At 49.0% G+C, this 26,577-nt stretch overlaps 1 protein-coding gene across 1 annotated transcript in view; it reads left to right on the top strand.

Annotated features, from left to right (window-relative positions):
* The first annotated feature begins 5,400 nt into the window (after nucleotides 1–5,400).
* The window catches only part of LOC120910361 (C-type lectin domain family 7 member A-like), a 104,872-nt gene continuing 83,695 nt past the window's right edge, over nucleotides 5,401–26,577 (top strand). Inside the window, exons 1-2 of the mRNA XM_040322121.1 lie at nucleotides 5,401–5,484; nucleotides 18,938–18,997. Of these exons, the coding sequence (XP_040178055.1) occupies nucleotides 5,433–5,484; nucleotides 18,938–18,997 (112 nt within the window). The 5' untranslated portion in view covers nucleotides 5,401–5,432. The remainder of the gene's footprint in view (nucleotides 5,485–18,937; nucleotides 18,998–26,577) is intronic.

Genomic DNA, 26,577 nt, shown 5'->3' with positions numbered 1-26,577 from the left:
GCTGGCGGGCAGTCCATATTTGATTCCGGGATACTCTATTGTCCCGGATTGAAGGCTCCCGGGACACAAATTAAAATTACGGACAATCCCGGGCAAACCGGGACACGTGGTCACCCTAGATGTCCCCTCCCGCCGCCTATAAGAATGATCAAGCGGCGGAACTGCTGCTATGATCGTTCTTATCGCACACAGAATCACCAGCACGAAAGAAGGATATCTGAATGATGCCTCTAGCTGCACCCATCATTCAGATATCACTGCACAAAGCCCAGGACGTCATATGACGTCCACCCAGGATGGGAGATCCCCTCTGTGGACATCATATTACAATAGGCAGGTAATGAAGTGGTTAAAGGAAAATTATACAACAAAAAAAATTATTAGTTAAACCCACAAATGCTTTTTTCTTACCACAACTATTCCTTTATACTGTTTTTTAAAATTTACAAATGCAGCAATTTAGAAATTGGATGAAAGGTTTAGCACTGGGAAACACTTTTTGAATGATAAATAGCATATTTTATATACAACTATATAGATCTGACCTGCTCCCGCTGTGATTATACACAGTGGGAGCCTAGCGGCTTATACCGCGGACTCAATGTCCACATGCGCCCACCAATTACACAGGACACAGGAGGAAGGGCGATCTGCCTATATGTAAACAAGGCAGACCGCCGTTCTGTAAGAAGTGACGGTATTGATCAGCAGGTTAAGAAGGGACGGTATTGCCTCCTTGGAACAGGTGCCCCCAGTGGAGTGCCTCCTTACATCTCAGGTGTCCCAAATGGAGTGCCTCCTTACATCTCAGGTGTACCCAGTGGAGTGCCTCCTTACATCTCAGGTATCCCCAGTGGAGTGCCTCCTTACATCTCAGGTGTCCCCAGTGGAGTGCCTCCTTACATCTCAGGTGTCCCCAGTGGAGTGCCTCCTTACATCTCAGGTGTCCCCAGTGGAGTGCCTCCTTACATCTCAGTGGAGTGCCTCCTTACATCTCAGGTGTCCCCAGTGGAGTGCCTCCTTACATCTCAGGTGTCCCCAGTGGAGTGCCTCCTTACATCTCAGTGGAGTGCCTCCTTATATCTCAGGTGTCCCCAGAGGAGTGCCTCCTTACATCTCAGGTGTCCCCAGTGGAGTGCCTTCTTATATCTCAGGTGTCCCCAGAGGAGTGCCTCCTTACATCTCAGGTGTACCCAGTGGAGTGCCTTCTTACATGTCAGATGTCCCCAGTGGAGTGCCTCCTTACATCTCAGGTGTCCCCAGTGGAGTGCCTCCTTACATCTCAGATGTCCCCAGTGAATTCCCTCCTTATATCTCAGATGTCCCCAGTGGAGTGCCTCCTTACATCTCAGGTGTCCCCAGTGGAGTGCCTCCTTACATCTCAGGTGTCCCCAGTGGAGTGCCTCCTTACATCTCAGGTGTCCCCAGTGGAGTGCCTCCTTACATCTCAGGTGTCCCCAGCGGAGTGCCTCCTTACATGCCAGGTGTCCCCAGCAGTAACTCAGTAACCCAATTCTTACTGATTGAGACCTTGAAACCATGCAAATCGTCTCAGCAGCCTGACACCCTTGTTAAAGGGGTGGTTCACCCTAAAAACTACTTTTTCTTATTACACTGCTCCCCCACATTACAATCCGATTAAGGCTCTTATTATTTTTTTCATGCTGTACATACCTTAGTACAGCACATTCACCCGTGCATCCGGGTTGCGAGTCCCGCGGGAGTGGGCGTTCCTCACATGTGTGTGATTGACTTTTTTCCCAAAAACGAGCTCCCCCCGTCGCGTAAGCCGCGTCACGGTTGGCGAAAGGAGCCGAACGGCGAGTCGGCGCTATACTGCGCATGCGCATCGCCGTTCGGCTCCTTTCGCCAATTGTGACGCGGCTTACGCGACGGGGGGGAGCTCGTTTTTGGGCAAAACGTCAATCACACACATGTGAGGAACGCCCACTCCCGCGGCACTCGCAACCCGGATGCACGGGTGAATATGCTGTACTAAGGTATGTACAGCATGAAAAAAATAATAAGAGCCTTAATCGGATTGTAATGTGGGGGGGCAGTGGAATAAGAAAAAGTAGTTTTTAGGGTGAACCACCGCTTTAAGACCCTTGCAACACATGACCTTTACAAACGCAAAAATAAAATAAAAAATATACATAAAAACTGAAAAAAAAACAAAAAACACTTTGCCACCACGCAATCACGGCCCAGCAACCTGACACCTGACGAGACCGTTGCTACCACGCAAAATCGTCTCAGCAGCCTGACACCCTTGTTGAGACCCTTGCAAACGCAATAGCGTCCCAGCAGCCCCACACATCAAGATTCTTGCAACCACGCAAAATCATCTCAGCAGCCTGACACCCTTGTTAAGACCCGTGCAACACATGACCCTTACAAAACGTAAAAATATATATATATATATATATATATATATATATATATAAAACACAAAAAGAAACAACAACTTTGCCACCACGCAATCTCGGCCCAGCAACCTGATGAGAACGTTGCAACCACGCAAAATTGTCTCAGCAGCCTGACACCCTTGTTGAGACCCTTGCAAACGCAATACCATCTCATCAGCACCACACTAATCGAGACCCTTGCAACCACGCAAAATCATCTCTGCAGCCTGACACCCTTGTTAAGACCTTTGCACCACATGACCATTACAAAACGCACTCATTGAGACCCTTGCAACCACACAATATCGTCTCGAGCAACCTCCCACTCGTTAAAGACCTTTGTGACCACGCAGTCTCGCCCCAGCAACCTGGCATTCATAGAGACCCTTGCAGCCAGACAAATCGTCTTAGGCCTCATGTACACTGCTGTTGGTAAATGGACGTTTAGGAACAGTTGGGTGTTTTTCAGCCGCCCCCAATCTCTCCTCTATGTTATCTTTCCAGAACATCTACACAGGATCCCCAATCTCTCCTCTATGTTATCTTATCAGTACATCTACACAGGATCATTTATAGTCGTTTCTAGGCAGTTGAGTTAGAAACCTTCCCGGGAAAAAAAAGGGGTTCAGACGGATGTTCAGAGGCAATCGAAACGACAATGCCTGTAACAGCTTGTAAACACTGCCAGACGCGGTAACTCATGTTTACCTGCGTTTCATTCAGTCGTTTTCATTAAAAAAAAAGAGGAATATTGTCTCAGCAACGTGACACTCATTTGAGACCCTTGCAAAATGTAATATCATCTTAGCTACCTCACACTCGTCTAGACCTTTGCAACCACACAATCTCGTCTCAGCAACCTGACACCCGTTCAGACCTTTGCAGCCATACAAAGTCATCTCAGCAGCCCAACACTCACTTGAGACCATTGCAAAACGTAACATCGTCTCAGCAACCCCTCACTTGTTGAGACCCGTGCAACCACATAAGGCCATCTCAAAACAAACCTCATAATCATCGAGACCTTTGCAACCACGCAATATCGTCTCAGCAAACCAGACTGAGACCCTTGCAACCAGGCAACGCCGTCTCAAAACAAACCTTCATACTCGAGGCCCATGCAACCACACAATATCATCTCAGCAACCTGACACTCACTGACACCCTTGCAACCACAATATTGTCTGCAGTAGTATAAAACACTTTACAGCACGCACCACGTACAAACTAAACTTGCAAACACACCTCAGTGACAAACAATCAGCCACACAAACACACAGTGGCACCTAGTTGGCCATTCATCTTCAGTGGCACGCGGGCCTCCTTACCTCTCAGATGTCCCCAGTGAATTCCCTCCTTATATCTCAGGTGTCCCCATTGGAGTGCCTCCTTACATGTCAGGTGTCCCCAGTGGAGTGCCTCCTTACATCTCAGGTGTCCCCAGCGGAGTGCCTCCTTACATCTCAGGTGTCCCCAGCGGAGTGCCTCCTTACATGTCAGGTGTCCCCAGCGGAGTGCCTCCTTACATGTCAGGTGTCCCCAGCGGAGTGCCTCCTTACATGTCAGGTGTCCCCAGCGCAGTGCCTCCTTACATGTCAGGTGTCCCCAGCGGAGTGCCTCCTTACATGTCAGGTGTCCCCAGTGGAATGCCTCCTTACATGTCAGGTGTCCCCAGCGGACTGCCTCTTTACATGTCAGGTGTCCCCAGCGGAGTGCCTCCTTACATGTCATGTGTCCCCAGCGGAATCCTCCTTACATCTCAGGTGTCCCCAGCGGAGTGCCTCCTTACATGTCAGGTGTCCCCAGCGGACTGCCTCTTTACATGTCAGGTGTCCCCAGTGGAGTGCCTCCTTACATGTCAGGTGTCCCCAGCGGAGTGCCTCCTTACATGTCAGGTGTCCCCAGCGGAGTGCCTCCTTACATGTCAGGTGTCCCCAGCGGAGTGCCTCCTTACATGTCAGGTGTCCCCAGCGGACTGCCTCTTTACATGTCAGGTGTCCCCAGCGGAGTGCCTCCTTACATGTCAGGTGTCCCCAGTGGAATGCCTCCTTACATGTCAGGTGTCCCCAGCGGACTGCCTCTTTACATGTCAGGTGTCCCCAGTGGAGTGCCTCCTTACATGTCAGGTGTCCCCAGCGGAATCCTCCTTACATCTCAGGTGTCCCCAGTGGAGTGCCTCCTTACATGTCAGATTTCCCCAGTGGAGTGTCGGGGGTCACAGTGGCGGAATTTGATGGGCACAAGTGGCAGCATTTGAGGGACACAAGTGGCTGCATATGATCGGGACAAGTGGCGGCATATGATGGGGCACAAGTGGCTGCATATGATGGGCACAAGTGGCAGAATTTGAGGGACACAAGTGGCTGCATTTGATGGGGCACAAGTGGCTGCATTTAATGGGGCACCAGTGGTGGCATATGATGGGCACAAGTGGCGGCATATGATGGGCACAAGTGGCGGCATATGATGGGCACAAGTGGCGGCATATGATGGGCACAAGTGGCTGCATTTGATGGGCACAGTGAGGCTGCAATTGATGTTTTTGTCGCCCAAGTCATCCACGTCTGTCAGGGGGAGATCAGAGAAGACGCCAACCATGGGTCCCAAACCTTGAGAAACTTGGCATGCGCGGGTCGTGGAGAATATTAGACATTTGGTCATTTAGCATTATGACTGTAAGACGGTTCCTGACAGGTTTTAATTTTTAAAGCTTAATTGAACAAGCTGAAGTTAGAAGCCGATTGGTAACCACCATTCACAGCTGCACCGGATCCCGAGTGCTCTAGTTTTAGTAAATCCGCCCCAATGAGTGAATCTTAGGTGAAAGTTGTGTGTGTTTTGTATGAATCATAATGATGCAAACAAATCATTTTGTTTTTCCTCCCACACCTTGTTGTGTTTGCAGTTTCATTACTTCCCCTCTGTCTCCGCCTCTATGGGGGCGGAGTCTTCGAGGTTTAGTCTCCTCTGTATAGAGTTTGCACATTGTAATCAGACAAGCGAAGACTACACACCTAGAACACAATGGGGTTTGGAGAAAGCCAAAAGACCATTGAAATGGAGAATACAGAGGAAGGTAAGTGTCGCCTTTTTCCTTACATTTAGAGCAGTAGCCGTCACAGCTCCTCTAATACACATCGGGGGAGATTTACTAAAACTGAAGAATGTGGAATCTGGTGCAACTCTACATAGAAACCAATCAGCTTCCAGGTTTTTTTTTTGTCAAAGCTTAATTGATCCCCCCCCCCCCCCCCCGGAACTTTGTAGCTCCTGGGAGTCAGAGGGGATTTTCTTCCTATGCAGGGTTGGTCCCTGAACTGTCCCCTCCGGAAGGCTCCCTTTGCCTCCATTTGTACTTTATATCTTAGACACTGACGTTTGTTTTCACGCTGATGTTCACGGTAGATGTTGAAGGACTTATTTGTATATTGGATGTGACAAAAGCAACTCGTACTGATTGTGATCCATATAAACGCTACATTTTGTTTATCTGTTTTATGCCTTTAAATTAGGGTGACCAGATTTTTTTAAATGAAATCCGGGGACATATTTTTTTTTTACTAGTAATGGCGGCGATCAGCGACTCTCTTCCTCATCGCCGCCGCTGCCACCCGCCTCCTGGGCCCCGCCTACTACTGGGTGGGGAGCGGAGGAAGATCACTCTGCCAGGAAAGGCAAGGAGATAGGCAGGCAGGTGGCTGGCCGGCACGGCCGCCATTAGGGGGGTACAGGCAGTACACCTTTAAGGGTCCCAGTGGTCCCCAGGCATCCCCCCTTTCTTTATTTATTTTTTATAAAAAAATAAAAATGTTTTATATATATATTTTTTTGTTTTTATTAAAGAGCCCGGAGGTCCCCAGGGCCCCAGATGACAACCCCCCCCCCCCCTTTTTATAATTTTTTTTTAATAATTTTTTTTATATATATTTTTTTTTTTTTTTTTTTATTAAAGGGCCCTGGATGACAACCCCACTTTTTAACCACTTGACCACTGGGCACTTAAACCCCCTTCCTAACCAGACCAATTTTCAGCTTTCGGTGCTCTCACAATTTGAATGACAATTACTCAGTCATACAACATTGTACCCATTTGAAATTTGTGTCCTTTTTTTTTACACAAATAGAGCTTTCTTTTGGTGGTATTAGATCACCTCTGGGTTTTTTATTTTTTGCGCTATAAAAGAAAAACGACAGAAAATTCTGTAAAAATAAATAAATAAAAACTTGTTTCTGTCATATTCGCAGGTTATTTCTCACACACAGCATATGCATACCACGAATGACACCCCAAAACACATTCTGCTATTCCTCCCGAGTATGGCGATACCCCAAGTGTGCGACTTTTACACAGAGTGGCCACATACAGAGGCCCAACATGCAGGGAGCACCATCAGGCGTTCTGGAGCACCCAGGCCAATTCTGACATTTCTCTCCTACATGGAAAAAATCACCATTTATTTGCTAGAAAATTACATAGAACCCCAAAACATTATATATGCAGAGTATTGGGGTATTGCGGAGTATTGGGGTATTGCGGAGTATTGGGGTATTGCGGAGTATTGGGGGCATTGCAGAGTATTTGGGTATTGCAGAGTATCGCGCAGGGTATTGGGGTATTGCAGAGTATTGGGGTATTGCAGAGTATTGCGCAGGGTATTGCAGAGTATCGGGGTATTGCAGAGTATCGAGGTATGGCAGAGTATGGGGTATGGCAGAGTATGGGGTATGGCAGGCAGAGTATGGGGTATGGCAGGCAGAGTAATGGGGTATTGCAGGCAGAGTAATGGGGTATTGCAGGCAGAGTAATGGGGTATTGCAGGCAGAGTATTTGGGTATTGCAGGCAGAGTATTGGGGTATTGCAGGCAGAGTATTGGGGTATTGCAGGCAGAGTATGGGTTATTGCAGAGTATTGCGCAGGGAAGGATGGCTGGATCTGTGACTGCAGTTGTCACAGATCCAGCCACAGCAGCTGCTGACACCCCGCTCCCCCCCCCTCTCTCTGTACCGAACGGTACAGAGAGGAGAGGGAGGAACCGGCATCATCAAATGACGCCGGTTTGTTTACAAGTGATCGCTCCGTCATTTGACGGAGCGATCACGTGGTAAATGGCCGCGATCAGCGGCTATTTACCGTCATCCGTGATGCGCCGGGTCTTCTAGACCCGGCGAGCACGGACACTTCCGCGAGCGCGCCCCAGGGGACGCGCAAACGCGGAAGTGCACGAGGACGTCCCAGGGACGTCCTGTCAGGGTAACTTGACCGCGCTGTAGCAGTATTTTTGCTATAGCGCGGTCGGCAAGTGGTTAAAAAAAAAATTATATATTTTTTTTTATTATTGAAGGGCCCAGAGATCCCCAGGGCCCCGGATGGAAACCCCCCTTTTTTATGTTATATTTGGTCATATTATGTTTTTTATATATATATATATATATATATATTTTTTTTTTTTATTAAAGTGCCCTTTCTTTTTTTTTTTGTAAGGGGCTCAGAGGTCCACAGGGCAACGCCCCATCTTTTTACTTGTTTGTCAGCACCCAAAGCCCCCGACCTCAATTTGCGGCGTCAGCACCCCCACCGCTTCTCAATTAGCAGCAGCCCCCCCCCCCCCCCCCCCCCGGTTCTCTGCTCCAGGGGGGCCATGCCTGAAGCTGTGTAAGGGGCCCCATGGCGGTTGAAAAATGATTGTGCAAATACCGTGCAAGATAAAAAAGTATGACCGTAATTGTATTCCCTAGCGTGTCTGCTAAAAAAAAAAAAAACTATATATATAATGCTTGGGGGTTCTGAGTAATTTTCAAGCAAAAAAAATGATGATTTTTACATGAAGGAGAGAAGTGCCAGAATAGGCCCGGTATGGAAGTGGTTAAATAAAGAGACATTTCAGAGTTACAGAAGAGTAAAAATAAGTTACATGTAGCATTATATACAAAGCAAGGTACAATGAGATTTGCATAGTCTGTAATATCTTAGTAAACCTGTTACAGTTTGCATTGGGATGACTTTACTAATGACATATAGTGGTAGATTTACTAAAGCTGGTGCACTCAAAATCTGGTGCAGTTGTGCATGGGAGCCAATCAGCTTCAAACTTCAGCTTCTTCAGTTAAGCTTTGGCAATAAAACCTGGAAGCTGATTGTTTTTTTCTATGCAGAGCTGCACCAGATTCCACACTCTCCAGTTTTAGTAAATAACCCCAATAGTGAGGTTGATTTACTAAAGGCAAATAGATTGTGGACTCTGCCAAGTGCAGTTGCTTCAGGATTTAGTAAATGATTTAAACCTTCACTTTGCAAAGAATAGCCAATCACATGCAGTGCAGTTGCTCCAGAATTAAGCACATGAGGGGAAGCTCTGCTGACTTTCATCATCCAATCATCCAGTCATGTGCAGCCTTCCCACATTGGCTCTTAGCCGAGAACTGAGCAATCACATGAAAGCTGAGCTCCGACCTGGGGAGGAGGCGGGCTTAGCTGTGTGCTGAGAGGTGGAGTCAAATGTCAATCAGGAAGCTGGGTGGATCCTGACAATATGTTCTGGATCCTTCTAGAGCTTGTAACGGCTCTGCCACGTCAGCTCACAGCGAGCTTTAGCACACTGTTGGCTAATTTTGGGTCAGGTGTGCAAAAGTAAGTGCACCACTGTGATCCACATAAGAAGTATGGGGGGGGGGGGGGGGGAAAGCTTTGGGCATTCTTCTCTTTTAACAAAGGATGCTTCCCAGATCTGCTAACCTTACATTGGGAGCCAATCGGGCTTTGTGGAGAGCCCTTGTGCTGCATGAAATGTGTGTTGAAGTGGTTGATGGGGTCATTAAGCTCTCAGTGTTTGGAGATGTTAAAAAAAAAAAAAAATGTTTTTATTATGGATTCTTTCTGTGTCTCATTCAGCTTGTCTCCGGTGATATACCGGACGTCTGCTTGTTATACATTGCTGATGCAATGTTCACTTCTCCCCTAACGGGGCATTACCACAAACAACCAAACAGCAACTAAGGCAGTTCATACGGGTTGCAAGAAAGGAAATCGCTCAGTATTGATGGGGGCATTCCTCCTGTGGAGCTATTGTGTTCTGCCACCAGAGGTGGGTGGGGGGTAACACAGTAATTATTGCTAGCAGCTATAGCCGCAGCCAGTAATTGCAAGCTATAAATCCTAAATGCTTGTTGTGCCCAAGGTACAAGGTACAGCGTAGCACATTGCACTGCTATACAGCAGCATGAATAAAGTGTACATTTTGAGTACTCCAAATAAAGTTTGCACAAAAAAAAAAAACAAGAGCTGTGTGATGTGCTGTATCGTGCAACACACTGCCCCCTACTGCAGCTGGCAATGAACTGCCTGGTATAGTGTGGCATCGGCTACAGATTAAAAAAAACTTCGGGGTGGATTCAGGTAGCTTTGCGCATTTCTTACGGTGGCGTTGTGTTACTTTTTTTACGCTGCGCCTCCGTAAATTACCTGCGCTACGCTTCATTCATGAAGCAGTAGCTACGTAATTTGCGCGGGCGCTCCTTAAAAATGCCCGGCGTAAGGGCGCGTAATTTAAATGATCCCCTAGGGGGCGTGGATCATTTAAATTAGGCGCGTTCCCGCGCCGAACGTAGTGCGCATGCTCCATCGGGAAACTTTCCCGACGTGCATTGCGGCAAATGACGTCATTTGCTTCAACGTGAACGTAAATGGCGTCCAGCGCCATTCACGATTCATTTACGAAACAACGTAATTTTCAAACATCGCGACGCTGGAACGACGGGTATACTTAGCATTGGCTGCCCCTGCTAATAGCAGGAGCAGCCTTACGCGGAACCCGACGAACGTAAACGACGTAAACTGCGTACGTAGGGCGCACGTACGGTTGTGAATCGGCGTTAGTATGCAATTTGCATACTCTACGCTGACCACTACGGGAACGCCACCTAGCGGCTATCGTAAGAATGCAGCCTACGATACGACGGCATAAGAGCCTTATGCCAGTCATATCTTAGGCTGCAGTCGGCGTAACGAGCTCTCTGACTCAGGAGAAGTCGATACGCCGGCGCAACTAAGCAATTGCGCTGCGTAACTATGGTTACGCAGACGCAATTGCTTACTGAATCCACCCCATTGTAATAATACACAAGGAAATGTAAATAAACAGTAAAGTAAAGACATGACCTAATCCCAAAAATAGCCTTTGCAGGACTGAGTGGCGTATGTCCACCCCATTTTTTTTATCAGGAGCCAATTCAATAGTTAGGCTTAAAGGGGAGTTCCACCCACAATTTCACTTTTTAAATATAAATACCCCTGTAATACACAAGCTTAATGTATTCTAGTAAAGTTAGTCTGTAAACTAAGGTCCGTTTTGTTAGGTTGTTACAGCATTTAGATAGTTTATAATCTAGAAATGAACCGTGGCCATCTTAAGTGTGGGTATCATGAAGCCAGACTGTATGACTTCCTAGATTTCAGCTTTGCATATCTCGCACATGCTCAGTGCACAAGCAATGTAATAGGTTTCAGTCAGGTTTGCAAGGACTACTGGGAAACATGATGCCTATCCCAGAAACCCTTGCAAATAGCCTAGGCTAATAAGGAGGAGGAAGTAATGAAGGACTACAAAATAAAGGTATTTACAAGCAACAAATTAAATAAAAATTGTCCATTCTGAACACTATGAGATTAGAGCATGCATCACAGACAAACATAAAAAAATGGGTGGAACTCCACTTTAAGGGCTTGCTTGGGCTTTCTGCCACCAACCCTATTGATGATGCAGTACTAAACCTTGTGTAGTGCCTGGCAACTTTCAGAGCCGGTGCTATGTTAGATTGAGGCTGCATTCACACCTAATCGCGGCGTTTTGTCCCGAGAATTGCGGCAACAAATTGCGGCGTTTTGTACCGCGTTTTGCGGCGACAAAACGCCGCGATTTTTACCCCCAGGTCCACATCTCCTATGCCGAACGCCGAAGCTGCCTGAAAAAAAGGGTCCGGGACTTGTTTTGAGCTTCAGGCGTTCGTCGTGGAGATGAACCATCTCTATAGAGGGCAATGGTATTTCTCCCCTCCAGCGTATCAAGTATCAGGCGTCGGGCGTAAATACGCCTAGGTGTGAATGGAGCTTAAGGGGAAGGATTCAGAGAAATCGTTGGCTCTGAGTTCGTCTGATCGTTTACATTTTTGTCACTGCTCCAGCTTGGCTGTGCTGTGGGCTGTCCTTTTGTCCGGGGACTCCCGTCACCCCCGGATGGCAGGTGGCAGCAGTGGGGTCAAGTGCTCTGAGTGCCACTCCTTATCGGTCAGTCAGGGGTTGGCTGCCTCACTGTGCATGCTGGGGAGGGGTATAAAGGGGGCAGATGCCATTTCCTCTGGGTTCTTCCTCGTGTGGCGCCCACCTTTGGGGTAGCCATTCCACGACACCCCCGCATATGGCCCTCCTGGCCGGGATGTGCGTGGGCAGCAGTGTTCCTGGTTCCGGGACCACGTTGGCCCAGAACAATTGATCCACTGTGTGGGCCCAGTGATCGACTGGGTCCCCAATCTGGAGGGGGTCCCGAGCTGTCCGTCCAATTGGAGGAAGCTGACCGATGAGGAGTCTGTCCGGGGGATACCAAGCATGAGGCTGGTGTTCCAGGAGGGGCCTGTCAATTCATCGGGGGACCACCTGAGCTCTGACAGGCTGGATGTTGGTCGCCTGCCAGCTGCTGATTTAGCAAAACTACCTGAAGGAGATCCGGGTACTGAATCTACTGAAAGAGGATTCCGGACCATAATTGTCTCCAATCTTATAGGAGGGTTTGTGGCTTACTGGGTCCCCCATCTCTTATTAAAGCGGAGTTCCACCCTATTTTTCAACTTATCAGCATTAGTTTTAACACTGCCCCTTTAACCACTTCCATACCAGGTACTTACGCAGCTTCCCGCCCAAGCCAATTTTCAGCTTTCAGCACTGTCGCACTTTGAATGGCAATTGCGCGGTCATGCTACACTGTACCCAAACAAAATTGGCGTCCTTTTTTTCCCACAAATAGAGCTTTCTTTTGTTGTTATTTGATCACCTCTGCGATTTTTTTTTTTTTGCGCAACAACTAAAAAAAGGCTGAAAATTTGGAAAAAAAAATACGTTTTTATTTTTTTCTGTTAATTTTTTTGTAAATAAGTTTTCTCTTTCAATTACGGGCACTGATATGGCGGCACTAATGGGCACCGATGAGATGGCACTGATGGACATCGATGAGGTAGTACTGACGGGCACAGATGAGGTGGCACTGATTGGCGGCGCTGGTATGCGACACTGATGGGCACACATAGGCGGCACTGATGGGCACACATAGGCGGCACTGATGGGCACACAGGCGGCACTGATGGGCACACATAGGCGGCACTGATGGGCACACATAGGCAGCACTGATGGGCACACATAGGCGGCACTGATGGGCACACATAGGCGGCACAGATGGGCACTCATGGGCGGCACTGATGTATACTTATGGGTGGCACAGATGGGCACTGCTAGGTGGGCACTGGGCATGGATGGGCACTGTGGGGTGGCGCTGATGGACACTGGGGTGGCGCTGATGGACACTGGGGTGGCGCTGATGGACACTGGGGTGGCAGCACTGATTGTTGCCAGTCAGTGCCCATTTGTGGGCACTGACTGGCATCTTTTTTCTTTATGCTTTTTTTTTTTTTTTTTTTTTAACTTTTTTTTTTTTCTGTTTTTTTTTTTGCCCACCCTGGTGGTCCAGGGTGGGCATCCCTGGTGGTCCAGGGTGGCGATCCGAGGGGGGGCTGCGCTGATAACCAATCAGCGCGAACCCCCCCTGTCAGGAGAGCCGCCGATCGGCTATCCTCTACTCGCGTCTGTCAGACGTGAGTGAGGAAGAGCCATCAACGGCTCTTCCTGTTTACATCGTGATCAGCCGTGGTTGGACACGGCTGATCACGTGGTAAAGAGTCTCCGCCGGAGGCTCTTTACCGAGATCGGAGATGCAGGGTGTCAGACTGACACCCCGCATCACCGATCGCCGCGATGCGCGCCCCCACGGGGGCGCGCGGCATGAAATCCTGCAGGACGTTCTGGAACGTCCTGTCAGGATTTCATAACCACTTCCCGGACGTAAATCGGCCATAGGCCGGGCGGGAAGTGGTTAAATACATTTGGGATGTTTTTTTTTTTGTCTTTTAAAAACTCACGTTTTTATCCCTGAGTGTCTCTTTCCCCCGCCGCGGCGGAATGGCCTCCCCGCCGCATCCAGCGCTGCTATGCCTCCTGGGAGATGTGTGTCATCAATCCCAGGAGGCTGGGCTGAACATCGCAGCCATGGTTGAACATCTCGGGGGGCGGGAGGGAGGGAGGGCAGTGCCGCCCATAGAGGTGGTGTCCTTCCTCTTCTCCCTCTCCAACTCCTCCCCCGTCCTAGCACCGCCCCCGTCCTCCTCCCTCCACCACCCGCCCACCTGCCCTCTGTCTCCGGTGCACGGAGATACATATCATCAGACAGACAGAGCGGATCTCTGTCTGATAGATCTGTATGTGAGAGCACCGAATGTAGTACAGCCCCGCCTCCCTGTACAGCCCCGCCTCCCTGTACATTGCAACATCGCTCTACACTGTGTGTTACAATTCTAGTGCAGGGAGGCGGGGCTGTACTACAATCCGTGTTCTCACATACAGACCAATCAGAGATGTGCTCTGTATGCCTGATCATCTGTATTTCCCCCCACTCTGCACATAATGATGTCACCGCACTAATGATGTCACCGCACTAATGTCACCGCACTGATGTCACCGCACTAATGATGTCACCGCACTGATGTCACCGCACTAATGTCACTGCACCGATGTCACCGCACTAATGTCACCGCACTAATGATGTCACCGCACTGATGTCACCGCACTAATGTCACCGCACCGATGTCACCACACTAATGATGTCACCGCACTAATGTCACCGCACTGATGTCACCGCACTAATGATGTCACCGCACTAATGTCACCGCACTGATGTCACCGCACTAATGATGTCACCACACTGATGTCACCGCACTAATGTCACCGCACCGATGTCACCGCACTAATGTCACCGCACTAATGTCACCGCACTAATGATGTCACCGCACTGATGTCACCGCACTAATGTCACCGCACCGATGTCACCGCACTAATGTCACCGCACCGATGTCACCGCACTAATGTCACCGCACTGATGTCACCGCACTAATGATGTCACCGCACTGATGTCACCGCACTAATGATGTCACCGCACTAATGATGTCACCGCACTGATGTCACCGCACTAATGATGTCACCGCACTGATGTCACCGCACTGATGTCACCGCACTAATGTTGTCACCGCACTGATGGGCACTAATAATGTTGTCACCGCACTGATGGGCACTAATGTTGTCACCGCACTGATGGGCACTAATGTCACCGCACTGATGGGCACTAATAATGTTGTCACTGCACTGATGGGCACTAATAATGTTGTCACCGCACTGATGGGCACTAATGTCACCGCACTGATGGGCACTAATGTTGTCACCGCACTGATGGGCACTAATGTCACCGCACTGATGGGCACTAATAATGTTGTCACCGCACTGATGGGCACTAATGTCACCGCACTGATGGGCACTAATAATGTTGTCACCGCACTGATGGGCACTAATGTTGTCACCGCACTGATGGGCACTAATAATGTTGTCACCGCACTGATGGGCACTAATGTCACCGCACTGATGGGCACTAATGTTGTCACCGCACTGATGGGCACTAATGTCACCGCACTGATGGGCACTAATAATGTTGTCACCGCACTGATGGGCACTAATGTTGTCACCGCACTGATGGGCACTAATAATGTTGTCACCGCACTGATGGGCACTAATAATGTTGTCACCGCACTGATGGGCACTAATAATGTTGTCACCGCACTGATATAAGGCACTGGTGCCACTGCACAGATAATGAACTGGTGTCACCGCACTAATGGGCACTGATAATGCACTGGTGGGCACTGACATTTGGGTCTGGTTGTGGTTCTGGGGCCGATGCGGGGTGCTGTGCCGGGGATGATGCGGTGGGCAATGTTATGGTGGCAATGTGCTGTGCTGGGGGAAGAAGGAAGCAGGAGGAACTCAGCACAGGGATGGTAAGAACCCCTCATAATGGGCACAGCGGGTGTACAGACCCGGGAACTCAGCACAGGGATGGTGGGAACCCCTCATAATGGGGCACAGCGGGTGTACAGACCCAGGAACTCAGCACAGGGATGGTGAGAACCCCTCATAATGGGGCACAGCGGGTGTACAGACCCGGGAACTCAGCACAGGGATGGTGGGAACCCCTCATAATGGGGCACAGCGGGTGTACAGACCCAGGAACTCAGCACAGGGATGGTGAGAACCCCTCATAATGGGGCACAGCGGGTGTACAGACCCAGGAACTCAGCACAGGGATGGTGGTAACCCCTCATAATGGGCACAGCGGGTGTACAGACCCGAGAACTCAGCACAGGGATGGTGGGAACCCCTCATAGTGGGCACAGCGGGTGTACAGACCCCAGAACTCAGCACAGAGATGGTGGGAACCCCTCATAATGGGCACAGCGGGTGTAATAACGGCTAATGCGAAATGGAACTAAACAAAATGAATTTATTGACAGTGCACATGTCTGGTATATGTATACACACCACATATATAACATGAGATATATATCATCTTGTTATGTAGATATATCTGCACAGGAACAAATTATTTATTATATTTACTGGTTCCTGGAAGGAGGAGGGGAGGAGAGGGGAGGAGAGGAGAGGGGAGGGGAGGGGAGGGGAGGAGAGGAGGAGAGGTTTGCATAGATAAGGGGCGGTAACTTCCTCTGACACTCCCGTTGCTATTGAAACCTGATCTGAAACCATTACACTGCTTGTACAGCACTGAGCATGTGCGAGGCTGAAATCCAGGAAGTCATACAGTCTGGCTTCATGATGCCCACACTTAAGATGGCCCCAGTCAATTTCTGTTTTATAAAGTGTCTAAATGCTGTAACAACCTAACAAAACGGACCTTCGTTTACAGACTAACTTTACTAGAATACATTAAGCTTGTGTATTACAGGGGTTTTCATATTTAAAAACGTTTTATTTTTAAAATTGTGGCCGGAACTCCGCTTTAAGAAGATCCCAAGCGAGTTGTGCTGTTCGATGGGGAGTCGGTCTGAGGTGAGCCTGGAGGCAGGTGATCCAATATGACTCAGACAATCCATTGGGGATCTGGGTGACCGGACACTGACAGGTTGTATGCTGCAAACTGTCAGGCCTCGTACACACGACCGGACATGTCCGCTGACACTGGTCCGCGGACCAGTGTCAGCGGACAGATCCGATCGTGTGTACAGGCTAGCAGACAGATTTCCAGTGGACAAATGTTTCTTAGCATGCTAAGAAACATGTCCGCTGGAAAGCTGTCCGGCGGACATGTTCGCTGGTTAGTACAGTTAACCAGCGGACAGATATCTCCCGCATGCGTCGAATGGATTCCTGGTTTGGTGACGTGGCGGCGTCAACGTCACCGCCACGTCACCGCGCTGTCTGTCCGCGCAGATTTCGGTTTGATGGTGTGTACAACCATCAGACCGAAATCTCCGAGCGGACATGTCCGATGAAAACGGTCCGGCGGACCGTTTTCATCGGACTGTCCGCTCGTCTGTACGGGGCCTCAGTCGGTGACCCCAAAGATACGAAGTCTACCTGAGGGAGATTCAGGCAAATTATTGACTGGGAGGATCTGCTCTACTATCCATGTTTTCGAGTACTGGGCCTGTGGCAGAGGTCTCATCACTAATCCTAATTCTAATAGAGCCAAGTCGGTGGCAGAGACTTGTTCTTTCCCAGAGGTACTGAGTGACGCTCTGGCTGCCAGGCCTGTGAGGGGGACCTGTCCAGGGGCACTATACCCACTCCGGCTGAAGTGGCGACGAGGAAAGAGTTAGAAGCAGGACTGCTACCGTTTATCCATAGGCCTGAATCTGCAAGTTCTCCTTTCACCAACCTACTTCTATCTATCTCAGTTTGACTGTTGGTCATGTTGGACCAGTAATAAAGCACGGAAAACGTCACCCTGCTATCTGGACATTCCGTTATTGCATCACACCATCATCATCATAATCCCCTAGACCAGTGATGGAGAACCTCGGCACCCCAGATGTTTTGGAACTACATTTCCCATGATGCTCATGCACTCTGCAGTGTAGTTGAGCATCATGGAATATGTAGTTCCAAAACATCTGGAGTGCCAGGGTTCGCCATCACTGCCCTAGACACATCACAGAGGTAACATAATTATGCCGATCCCAAATCTAACCAGCGGCTCCTGAGGGGGTAGCGGTACATTTAATGCCCATTTATCACGTCGAGAAAAATGCTCTGGAGCCCACACACGATCGTTTTTAATGACCAATTAAAAAAATTGCATTTTTCTCGTCATGAAAAACGGTCGTGTGTACGCGGCATTACAGGCAAAGCAGGAACACAGATCTTTGCCTTCCCTTAGTCAAAGCACCCCCCCCCCCCCCTCACAGTGAGTAAGCACAACCTAGGCATACATTTAACCCTTTGATTGACTTGGTCGTTAATCCCTTCCCTGCCAGTGTCAATAGTACAGTGACAGTGCATATTTTTAGCACCAATCACTGTAATAATGTCACTTGTTCCCAAAAAGTCTCAAACGTGTCAGTTAGGCGTCTGATTTGTCACCTTCATTTAAATGTATCCACATTGCTACATGTGGGGGTTATTTACGAAAGGCAAATCCACTTGGCACTACAAGTGCAAACTGCACTTGAAATTGCACTGAAAGTGCACTTGGAGGTGCAGTCGCTGTAGATCTGAGGGGGACATACAAGGAAAATAAAAAAACAGCATTTTAGCTTTCACATGATTGGATATAAAATGAGCAGAGCTTCCCCTCATTTCAGATCTACCCCTCAGATTTATAGCGACTGCACTTTCAGTGCAATTCCAAATGCACTTTGCACTTGTAGTTTGCACTTGCAGTGCAAAGTGGATTTGCCCTTAGTAAATAACCCCCTTTTATACTCAGTTGTGACATGACGCTACTTGTATATCAAGTCAAAATTTATGAATACATTTAGCATGTCTTGCAAAACGCTCTCAAACCAAGTTACTCTCAAACCAAGGTTTTACTGTAGTTGTATATAAAATGCATTTTTTATCTTTCAAAAGGTGTTTCCCAGTGCTTAACAATTCGTCCAAATTCTAAAATGCTGCATTTGTAAATTTTAAAAGCCAATATAAAGGATTGTAGTGATAAAAAAAAAAGCCTTTGTGGATTTAATGAACCTTTTTTTGGTTAATTTTCCTTTAAGGGGGTGTGGCAGGGGGCGTGTCCTATGCCTACATACGTTTTCTAGTAGGTGTCCCTCATTTATATCTCAAAATTGGTAGAGGTATGCCTGTACATTGATATATTGTCCTAAGAGTAGATGTAAGAAAAATGATGTTTTATTTCTCTCTGTACAGGACGTTTAACACCCCTCACAAACACAGACCCAGAAAAGCCTAAAGATAATAATAAACAAGGTATGAAAACGTGTATGTACAAAGACTGTGTACTGTACTGACATGTATTGATGTTCCTTTGCTGGATATTTTACAGATTGGGTTGGCTTTGTTTGAACCTGAGCAGATATTTCCATTGTATTCACATGGAAGGACGTGGTGCACATGGAAGAGTATTTTTTGTTTCAATAAACTTTATTGAAATGTTCAAATAATAGTATTTTCATTTACAAAATGTTCATTTGCATTCTTATTTATTCCTGTATAAACCAGCCCAAGAGACACATAAACTGGTATATCCTGGGAATCAGTGGCGGCTGGTGCTCAAAATTTTTGGGGGGGCGCAAGCAAAGAAAAAAAGAAAATTGCAGCCTCACTGTGCCCATCAAATGCAGCCACTGTGCCATCAATTGTCACCACTGTGCCATGCCATCAAACACAGCCACTGTGCCCTGCCATCAAACGCAGCCACTGTGCCATCAATTGTCACCACTGTGCCATGCCATCAAACGCAGCCACTGTGCCATCAATTGTCACCACTGTGCCATGCCATCAAACGCAGCCACTGTGCCATCAATTGTCACCACGGTGCCATGCCATCAAAAGCAGCCACTGTGCCATGCCATCAAACGCAGCCACTGTGCCATCAATTGTCACCACTGTGCCATGCCATCAAACGCAGCCATTGTGCCATCAAAAGCAGCCACTGTGCCATGCCATCAAACGCAGCCACTGTGCCATCAATTATCACCACTGTGCCATGCCATCAAATGCAGTCACTATGCCATCAATTCGCACCACTGTGCCATGCCATCAAACGCAGCCACTGTGCCATGCTATCAAACGCAGTCACTGTGCCATGCCATCAAACACAGCCACTGTGCCATCAATTGTCACCACTGTGCCATGCCATCAAACGCAGCCACTCTGCCCCTCAATTGTCGCCACTGTGCCAATTGTTGCCACTGTGCCCATTGTTGCCACTGTGCATGTCACTGTGCCCTTTAACTGATGCCACTGTGCCCTTTGTCGCCACTGTGCCCTTTGTCACCACTGTACCTATTGATGCCTCTGTGCCCATTGTCGCCGCTGTGCCCTGTAAAATGCACTTACCTTTCTGCTTCCATGTCCCTCGATGTCCTCTCCAGCCGCTGGCTCTGATAGGTACTTCCGCACAGCCAACCAGCTGCCGTTATTCAGGTATCCGGTGCCCTATGTCCGGCTATCTGAATAGACCAGTGGCAGAGGGGGCGGAGCTGCAGAAAGACATTCTTAATGTCTTAAAGGGCCCGTTTTTTTTTTTTTTTATTATGACTACAGGAGGGGGGGGGGGGGGTTGGGCGGTGCCCGGGCGCCCTCTATGGACGGGCTGCCACTGCTGGGATCACATATCTCTGTGCGATGTGAAAGGGGAAAAACAAAAATAAGTACCGTTATACTCGAGTATAAGCCAACCCGAATATAAGCTGAAGGCACCTGATCTTACCACAAAAAAATGAGAAAATTAATTGACTCGGCGCATGCCTCACTTTGCCTCACTGTGTCCATGTGCATGCCTCACTTTGCCTCACTGTGTCCATGTGCATGCCTCACTGTGCCCATGCCTCACTGTGCCCATGCCTCACTGTGCCCATGCCTCACTGTGTCCATAGCTCACTGTGCCCATGACTAGACTTACGTTTAACATGGGAGTATATAGAAGTGATGCCCAGCTTTGAAAAATCGGTGCTCCCCGGCCGTAGGTCCCCCAGACAGTAAACTTTGCACACTTGTAGAGGAGAACTACATGTGTGCCAAGTTTCGGGTCCAGGGGACCTACGGCCGGCCGGTACCCGGGAAACCCAAATTTACCGGAGAAATTACCGTTTAACATGGAAGTCTATGGACGGGGTGCCCGACTTTGAAAAATCGGTGCTTCCCGGCTGTAGGTCCTCCGGACAAAAAACTTTGCACTTGTAGAGGAAGAGTGGGGCTACATGTGTGCCAAGTTTGGGGTCCAGGGGACCTACAGCTGGGTGGTACCCGGACCCCAAAAATCCAGGAGATCAGGCGCAAAAAGGTGACTTGAGTATAAGCAGAGGGGGACATTTTCAGCACCAAAAACATGTGCAGAAAAACTCGGCTTATACTCGAGTATATACGGTATATTGAAATTCATTAACTACTGATCTGTGAAAAAAATTGGGGGGGGGGGGTTGGTTCCATCAGGAATTATTATGGCTCCCTGTTAAAGCAGAGTTCCAGCCTTTTACTGTTTATTAAAAGTCAGCAGCTACACAAAGTGTAACGGCTGACTTTTAATAAACAGACACTTACCTGCTCCTCTCCCCCTCTCCGCCAGCACCTCCATTCACAGTGTGGGCACCCGGCCATGATATCTTTCGTCTTCACGGCCGGGCACTTACTGCGTATGCGCGAGTCGGGCTGCGCTCTATGAGTGGACAGGCAATCTCCTGGGACCTGTCACGTGTCCCAGGAGATCGCCTAAAGGGAGGGTCCACCTAAGGCGAGAGGAGGAGTCGCCTAGGCGGTCCCTGGGCGGAAGGAGGAAGTGGGACAAGAAGTCCCACTCCTACCGAAGCCCCCCCCCCCCCCAAAAAAATGACGTGGTAAATGTGGCATGTAAGGGGGCGAGGAGTATTTAAAGTAGGGTGACCAGATTTTTAAAATTAAATCCGGGGACATTTTTTTTTCTTTACTAGTAATGGCAATAATCAGCGACTCTCTGCCCGTCGCAATGCCTGCCTCACAGCCTCTCAAGTCTTACTCTCCGGGCCCCGGCTACTACTGGGTGGGGAGCGGAGGAAGATCACTCCCCCAGGGAAGGCAAGGAGATAGGCAGGTGGCTGGCCAGGATTTGAGCCAAGGCAGAAGAACATGCGAGCGAAGATGAATGGGCATGCACCCGAAACTGAAGAAATATTCCCTCCGCTCCGACCAGCACATGATCATCAGAAAGGGGCACAGATAATGGAAAAAAATACAACCCCACCTATGCTAGTAGGCACGGTGGAGCGGGGTGTGTTATTTTATTTTAATTCTGCACTGACTGTCTTTGAAATTGCCCCTGCCCTTTATTAAATCCAATCCGGGGACAAAACCAGGGACAGACTTGGTCCGGGGACAGTGTCCTCAATCAGGGGACTGGCCCCTGAAACTGGGGATGTCTGGTCACCCTAGTTTAAAGTGGAAGTCCCACTTTTGGGTGGAACTTCGCTTTTGTTATTGCAGTGACAAGTGACAGGCAATTTGCTGATTTGCAGAGAAGAATCATGTGACCGCCTGATCTGACTGTTTGGAACAAAGCCCAGAGTTAATGGTCACTATGTCAGTCCATTGAAGGCAGTTCTGAGGTGGCAGATCCCTACCTCCAGTCAGTCAGCTCTACACACAAATTGTTCTGAAGAGAAGGAGGGGGTGTTGGGGACGTGTATAGGATTTTGCCAGCACTGGTACATATACGTCGGCAGAATGGCATGGCTGGGCAAAGTAACGTGTATATATATATATATATGTTACTTTGAATTTCCCGCCGGGCACGCGCACCCCTGACGCAAGCTCCGTGACTGTCCTTGCGGGACCCGCGGACTTGATGTCCACCGGTGTCCCGCGATCGAGTCACAGAGCTGCAGAATTGGGAGAGGCAAGTGTAATCATGCCTATTGACACTGATCTATGCTACCTCTCATTGGGAGCAGCGATCAGTGATGTGTCACTCATAGCCACACCCCCTAACAGTTAGAAGCACTCCCTAGGACACACTTAACCCCTTCAGTGCCCCCTAGTGGTCAACCCCTTCACTGCCAGTGTCATTTTAATAGTAATCATTGCATATTAGGGTTGTCCCGATACCACGAGTACAAGTACCGATACTTTTTTTCAAGTACTCGCCGATACCGATTACCGATATTTTTTTTTTTTATGTCATGTGTCAGTATTTTTATTTATTTTACAATTTTAATTTTTCACAATTTTTTTTTTTACAATGCTTTCTTGGGGGGGGGGGATGTGTCAGTGTGTTTTTTATTTTAATATGTATTATTTTTTACAATTAATTATTTTTATTATTTATTGCTATTTTTTTCATAGCCCTGTTGGGGGGCTTTGGTGAGGTGTTAACAGACCTCTGACATCTCCCCTTTGAGACAGAGAAAGGGACTAAGGAGACAGATTCCCAGTCCCTTTCTCAGCTGCACTGGAAATGAATGGACAGGAGACAGAGGCTCCTCTCCATTCATAAACTGAAGCATCGTAAACATAGTTTACGAAGCTCAGTTATATGAATGGACAGAGTCAGTGATCACTGACTCTGTTCATTTGGAAAAGGTAGGAGCCGGGTTTAGCGGCTCCTACCGCCGCTCTCCATCCTGACAGAGGGGGCAGAGGAGGACATGGAGGGTGACACAGAGTACGGAGGGGGGAAGCAGCAGCACGGAGGGGAGACATGGAGGGGGAGAGCAGAACGGAGGACAGCAGCAGCACGGAGGGGAGACATGGAGGGGGAGAGCAGAACGGAGGACAGCAGCAGCACGGAGGGGGAGAGCAGAACGGCAGCGGCACGGAGGGGGGACACAGGAGCATGGTGGGAGAGAGCAGAACGGCAGCGGCACAGAGGGGGGGGCACAGGAGCATGGAGGGAGAGAGCAGAACGGATGGGGGAACTGGAGGATAATACAGGGAAAGTCAGGTATCGGTAAAGTATCGGAGCATTTTCCCTCGAGTGAAATGCTTGGTATCGGTCCCGATACCGATACTAGTATAGGGACAACCCTAGTGCATATTTATAGCACTGATCGCTGTAAAAATGACAATGGTCCCAAAAATGTGTCAAAAGTGTCCAAAGTGTCTGCCATAATGTCGCAGTCACGATAAAAATTGTTGATCGCTGCCATTACTAGTAGAAAAAAAAAAAAAAAATGCCATAAAACGATCCCCTATTTTGTAGACGCTATGGCCCAGATTCACAAAAGAGATACGACGGCGTATCTCCAGATACGCCGTCGTATCTCTGAGTTGAGCCGTCGTATCTATGCGCTTGATTCTTAGTTACGCATAGATATCCATTAGATTTTTTTTTTGGCCCGCTAGGTGGCGCTTCCGTCGAAATCCGCGCTGAGTATGCAAATTAGCTAGATACGCGAATTCCCGAACGTACGCGCGTCCGACGCAGTAAAGTTACAACGTTTACGTTAGGCTTTTCCCAGCGTAAAGTTGCCCCTGGGTCTATGAGGCGCAGCCAATGTTAAGTATGGCCGTCGTTCCCGCGTCGGAATTTAAAAAAGTTACGTTGTTTGCGTAACTCGTCCGTGAATGGGGCTGGACGTAATTTACGTCCACGTCAAAACCAATACGTCCTTGCGGCGTATTAGGAGCAATGCACACTGGGAGATTTTCACGGACGGCGCATGCGCCGTTCGTGAAAAACGTCAATCACGTTGGGTCACAGTAGTTTAACATAAAACACGCGCCCCCCTTCCACATTTGAATTAGGTGGGCTTACGCCGGCCGATTTACGCTACGCCGCCGCAACTTACGGAGCAAGTGCTTTGAGAATACAGCACTTGCCCGTGTTGCGGCGGCGTAACGTAAATCGGATACGTTACGCCGCCGCTAAGATACGCCATTCTACGAGAATCTGGCCCTATAACTTTTACGCAAACCAATTGTGACGGTATCGGTATGATATCCCCGTCAACGTTCCCTTCTTCCCATAACGAAAATCACCCCAATATTCCACGAGGAGGGATATCCCTGGAATCGCCCAGAAAGCCACACATGAGACAAGCTTACTGCTAGAACAAGACACTTTAATGACACAAAAACTCAGCTTATATGTGGTTACAGCCTGTTAGGAACGCCCCCCTCACACAGTGGGGTTTCCCATACAGATTATAGGAGACAAGTCGGAGCCGACCATGCAGACACGTTTCTTTAGATAAAGACATCAGGGGAGTTAATTAATACACTGAAGCAATCAGAATAATTAACATACTACTTCTCTAATCATTTAGCCTGATGATACAATACACATCTTTTAAGGGTAAACACAGATCTTCTTCACACAACACAATAGATCAATTAACGTTTAGAATAGTGAGGGGACATTAGCACGTCAATACCTGTCAGAGGAATGAATCACACATGAAATTCCTTTCTACCTCTACCCATATGGCTAGCAGGGAGCAGTAAACTGAGACATATAGGCAAATGTATCACAATGGCCCCCCTTTTGCTCCCTGCTCCGGCAAACCCGGTTGGACCTTCCCTGGTCCAGTAGGGTTGACGGGTTCAGAGCTTTTAGTCCGAGGTTAACTCCGTTTGGCATGACTGACCTCCCTTGACAACTGCTTCAGACTCAGGTATGTCACCGGGTCGTCAGATCACACGCCGGTCAGTCCCCAAGTCTTTGTGCGATCTGCAAAGTCACCAGAAGTCAGTGTGAAGACAGCGAATGGGTCTGTGCGCCGCCGTCTAGGTGTTCCGCTATGGGAGGGGGCAGGTTATGGCTCTGAAGTGACAATCACAGGAGATTCATAAAAAGAAAAAGTTATATTTGTTGAAATGCTGTAGCACTGGTGCTCAGAGTCCAGGGGGGGGGGGGGAGAGGGGACTCAGAGCCCCATAAGGTCAGCCACCCCCTGCTCCCTCCGCAGCCGCCGGTTCTCCTCTTTGAGCTTCTCCAGCTCCATCTCCAGTTCATGGAGCCTGGGGGGGTCAGCCCGTTGTGACCTCAGGTGGTTGTTCTCCTCCTCCATGCGGCTTATGCACTCCTCCAGCTCTATGTACTCACGGATCAGATCCTGCTTGCTCATGTCCTGCAGGCTTTCCACGTGGTCCTTCATCATCAGGAACTGGGTGGTGGTGTAAGGGGCCACCGGTGGGCCCTTGGCGAACATCTCGGCCCGCATCTGGGGCGCCCGCTGCGATTCCATCTCCTCCAGTCGCTTCTTCTCCTCCCAGGTCCGCTGGTTATATGACTTCCAGGACCTCTTCTTCTTGGAGGGTAGCTGGCGGTGCCTCTTTCTGCCCAGCTCCCTCCAAGGCCCCTCCGGCTCATGGCTGTCGCCCATGACCAGCTGACAATGGTGTTCCCTGTTGTCCGTAATAACAGATTGTACCATGAGGGCTTCGTAAGGGGTGCCCAATGGTTCTTCCTGACCCAGCTCCTGGGGATCCCAAGCCGAGTCTACACAATGGGCTGCTGCTGGTGGGCGGTACCCAGGTTGAGACCAATTTGACCTGGTGTTGTCATTCATGGGGCAATTCTGCTTGAAGTGACCCAACTGTTTGCACCGGAAGCAGCGTTGTTCGTTGTCCTCCTGGCGTGGGTAGCGAGGGCTTTATGTCATCGGTCTGTTAGGCGGTTGGTATCTAGCGGCTGGTGGGTGTGAGGGCGCCGTTGGTTGTGGGGGTTGTACCCGTGGTGTGACCTGGTTTGTCTTGCGAGTATCCGCATATTCATCCGCCAACTTCGCGGCCTCTGGTAGAGTCATGGGCCTGCGATCTCTCACCCAATCCTTGACGTCCGTCTGGATGTGATTGTAAAATTGCTCCAGGAGCATTAGTTGCAAAATGTCCTCTGCGGTGGTGGCCTGGCTGCT

Source organism: Rana temporaria, chromosome 8 (genome assembly GCF_905171775.1).
Source record: "Rana temporaria chromosome 8, aRanTem1.1, whole genome shotgun sequence".
Taxonomy (NCBI): domain Eukaryota; kingdom Metazoa; phylum Chordata; class Amphibia; order Anura; family Ranidae; genus Rana; species Rana temporaria.
Note: the sequence above shows the minus strand (reverse complement) of the source record. Positions and strands in the feature narration are given on the sequence as shown.